Genomic DNA, 3884 nt, shown 5'->3' with positions numbered 1-3884 from the left:
CCCACCCCCCGCGGCCCTGCGCGCCTGAAGAGCTGCTTCAAATTGTCGGGCAGCCGCGAGCGCCCGCCGTAGCCCTTGCCGGCCGGGTTGAGCGTCACGAAGATCCCGGCGTTGGAGTCGACAGCGATGGGGCGGCCCATGAAGTCCAAAGTCTTGGCCCCCTCTTTCAGCGCCGACTGTGGTGGCAACGACAATTTGTGTTTGGCAAGGGGGCGGGGAGGGTTGAAAACAATAGCTAATTTCTTATACCGCCTGTGGTTGCAGCAACTGTGGACTACAATGATTGTTAGGAGTGATCAACCTGGGGTTGAGGTTTAGGGCCAGGGCCGTATACATGAACCCCAGGTTTGGGGCGTGAGCACCTGAACCCTCACGATCACACTGTGGGTAGCGTAAGAGCAAGCTCTGCATGAACTGGCCTGCGCCTTCAAGAGAAAGAAACAATATGAGTTAACCATACCTGTATTGCCTGGATCTGTTGGCTAACCGCCGACAGCACGTCCTCCCCCAGCCGGTTGAACTCGTCAAAGCAGCCCCAGGCGCCGCACAGCACGAGGCCCGTGAAGATGCGGCCCATGCTCCTCATGTCGAACTCCTCATCACAGTTGAACACCAGAACCTGGCCAGGGGGTGGGCGGGGGTGAGGGTGAGGGTCAGGGCGGCAATGAGGATGAAGAAAGGCTGCGCAGGAAGAGTAAACCTTGGCCAAAGGGGTCAAAGCTGGCTTTGTTGCAGGCGATGGGTCCGGTATCAGGTCGCCCAGCAACACTTGGGTGTATTTCACGTGGGCTTGGGAGTATTTTTGTGCAGACGCTGCTGCCCTACAGCAGCCCATGTGCTTGCACTGCAGTCGCGTTCACGCCTTCATCGCTCCTCGGCGGCAGCTGCGGCCACGGCAGGGGCACGTCTCACCTGCCGCCCCAGCGCGGCTCCTAGGGCTTTGACAGACTCTGTCTTGCCGGTGCCGGCGGGGCCGTAGGGGTTGCCGCCGTATCCGAGCGCGAGCGCCTGCGGTGTTTCGAAGATCAGGGAGCACAGCATGTCCGCCTCTGCAGGTCGGTGCTCATGTTGGTCAATGCTGGACGTGCAATCACATCAATCAATCCAAGCTGCTATGCGGAGTTCGACCCCAGGCCGCTCTCCATCCTTTGTCCTATTGCCGCCTCTACGCACAGCAAACCACAGCTGTGCGCGCAGGGGCACCTGGGTTGGCGCCAGGTGCTCGGGGCCGCCGCCAAAGAACGGGCCCTACCCAGCTGGGCCCCAATTCCAACAGTCGCATATCCCACCCCACCATCCCCGGTGGCGCGCCTGGGTGAGTGTGAGGTAAGCCCTGTCTGTCAGCGGCGTGTACACCAGCCGCGGCGCCGCCCCCTGGTACTCCCAGCTGTAGGGGAAGGACGCCTCGGCCATGCGCACGGACACGCCGGCGGCCGCGGCCTGCTGCGGGCCCTGCAGACGGCGCATCACACGCGAGGAACAGTTGAGGTTGGGTTTTAATGAGTCTACCTGTAACATGTCCGTCAAATATGGCAGGAGCCCGCTGAAGAGATGACTGTAGGGCAGGTTTGCAGCACACACGACGCTGGAAGGCGGCGTAAGCGGTCAGGTGCGGGGCTCGCCTTGTTTTGGGTCGTCGTGGGTGCGGCATCTTGGTAGTACCGCAGCTGCTTGCTCCACTGCCAGTCCGTGGCGGCTGTCGGTGGGTCGGCCGCCAGCGACTCGGTGACGTCACAGGCGTGCATGAGGTCCACAATCATGGCCTGTGAGGTCGTAGGGCAGGAAACTAATGATAATGCCACAACAATAGCTGGCAAAAGGCTGAGAAGGAATGTGACGACAACTGATTTGCAGTATTTCCCGGCCCCTGCGGCACTGGTCAGTGGTTGCAAGGCAGCTGGGGCAGGCTGAGTGAGGATATAAGGTGAGTTGAGGTGGGCTGACGAGCCTGGCATGCAGGGGGATGGTTATGGTGGAAGGGGGCCGCTTTGATGGCAACTGGGTACAGGGATCCCCACGCATCCAATCTTGTGCGCCCGCCTTTCCTGCTTTTTAGCCTGCAGCAACGCGTGCCCCGTGTAGTCGGCGCGCGCCAGCTGGGCCAGCTGGGAGCGCAGGTCCGAGGCAAGGTGGCCGATGGAGCCGACAGCAATGGCGGCCTCGGCCCTGGCAACGTAGCAGGCGTTTGTGGGCGGTTGTGGGCAATTCGGGTGGCATAAGGGGAGGATGGTTGCGGTTTTTGTGGCCTGCCGGCCCTACTGGAGGGGCGGGCGGCAATCTACATTGCAATCGTGGGCCATACTGCCCTCGCTATCTCCAGAAATCATATGGCTTGGACCAGTGCGGCGTTCCAGCAAGAGCCTGCACTGGTCCAGCGTTCATTTAAAGGTATCCAGACAAAAGCAGCTCGCATTACGCTTCAGGATCTGCAAAGAAAGGGAACCCCCAGCTCCTCACCTGGTTGTGAAGTCGACTGCATGCAGCAGTCCGAGAACCTGCGCCGGTGCGGACTGGAACATGGACGCGCCCAGGGAGCCGGCCGCTGCAGTTGCAAGACTCTGCTGCAGCGTGCGACGCATGACCTGCGGGTTGGAAACATGCAGTGGGTGAAGCCACAAAGCTGTAGGGGAGGCAAGTGCTGCCCCTTCTCATCACATCATTGCGGATGTTGATTCCCAAGTCCCCATTTGCGCCCTGCCAATCGTACTCTGCCGAGCACCTGACACGACAGCAAACACACGCGCGCCAACAAACATACAGCAGGTCCCCACAGCCCCGGCCCCATCGCGGCCACGTCGCCCCTCACAGGCGCAGCCCCTCGCAGGCTTCAGCCCCAAACTCGCGCACCTCTGCCAACCCCGCCAGCCAGCTCTCCACCCTGTCGCCCACCGCCACCCGGGCCGCAAGGTCCACAGCCTCGCCCTCTCCGCTGATCATGCCCGTGATGGCGCCGCCCTCGGGGGCAAACTTGACCTAGAAGTCGGGGGGGTGGTAGAGGGGGATGACATTGTGGGAGGATAACATCATGCACGGCGACAACATCTTTTCCTGTACTCGTTTTCAACATGTGACCAGCAGCCATGGCAGGTGGGTGGGTGAGCCCAGCCCAGAGTTCTGCAGCGGCAGCCAGGCCCCAGGCGTCACACAGAAAATCAAAGCATCGACTCCTGTCAGGAGGGCAGCCACAGGGTGTGCCAGCGCGCCGAGGGGCCGAGCGAGTACGTGCTTCGACCGACCCTATTAATGTTGTTTGTTGTTGCTCGTTGTCGGCCTTTGGGGGGAGGGCGGGGCACCCAGCGGCGCAGCGCACCCGATGGATGCCCGAAAAGAGCTTGCGCAGGTGGGCCTGGATGACTGATGGCGAAGTGGCCTGCCCCAGGACCTCCAGGAGGTCGTCGTCTCCCAGGAAGTAAAACCTGCGGGATGACGCGGCCACGCAGGGGGCCCCAGCAAAGTGTTAGGTGCCATTCCGGGCAAAATCCTCCACAGACAATGGGGCTGGCTGTTGCCTTCTTGCAGCCAAGCTTATTTCCCCCAGGTATTGAGATTAGCATTTGGGGTCTGGGATCAGGATCAATAGCAGTTCGTCCAAGCCCGCAGCGGCTTTAGGGACAACCAAATGGGATCGCAAAGCCTGGGCAGCAGCCCTGAGAGCCGCCCTGAAGGCCCCGCGCGCCTGGGGAAGGCGTTCCGCTTCTCCTCCAGGAAGTCTGACAGCGCCCTCTGGCAGGCGTCCAGCGCGGCCGCCATGGCCGCCAGGCGCTCGCGCGGGGACGGCAGCTCGGTGAACGCGAGGACCTTGCGGGATGCCTGTTTGTGCGTGTGTGTGTGTGTGTGCGTGTGGGGGTGTTCGCGTGTGTGTGTGTGTGCGCGTGTGTGCGCGT

At 61.8% G+C, this 3884-nt stretch overlaps 1 protein-coding gene across 1 annotated transcript in view; it reads right to left on the bottom strand.

Moving 5' to 3' along the window:
* Window positions 1–3750, bottom strand: part of MNEG_5972 (Cytoplasmic dynein 2 heavy chain 1) — a gene marked incomplete at both ends in the record, with an annotated part of 18145 nt that extends 14395 nt beyond the window's left edge. Inside the window, 9 exons of the mRNA XM_014045554.1 lie at window positions 461–619; window positions 913–1008; window positions 1357–1452; window positions 1578–1763; window positions 2019–2166; window positions 2458–2582; window positions 2848–2973; window positions 3311–3416; window positions 3617–3750. Of these exons, the coding sequence (XP_013901008.1) occupies window positions 461–619; window positions 913–1008; window positions 1357–1452; window positions 1578–1763; window positions 2019–2166; window positions 2458–2582; window positions 2848–2973; window positions 3311–3416; window positions 3617–3750 (1176 nt within the window). The remainder of the gene's footprint in view (window positions 1–460; window positions 620–912; window positions 1009–1356; window positions 1453–1577; window positions 1764–2018; window positions 2167–2457; window positions 2583–2847; window positions 2974–3310; window positions 3417–3616) is intronic.
* Between the last annotated feature and the right edge of the window lie 134 nt (window positions 3751–3884).

The sequence above is a fragment of the Monoraphidium neglectum genome (genome assembly GCF_000611645.1).
Source record: "Monoraphidium neglectum strain SAG 48.87 unplaced genomic scaffold scaffold00930, whole genome shotgun sequence".
NCBI classification, from domain to species: Eukaryota; Viridiplantae; Chlorophyta; class Chlorophyceae; order Sphaeropleales; family Selenastraceae; genus Monoraphidium; species Monoraphidium neglectum.
The sequence above is the reverse complement of the archived record's forward strand: the minus strand, read 5'-3'. Positions and strand labels throughout refer to the sequence as shown.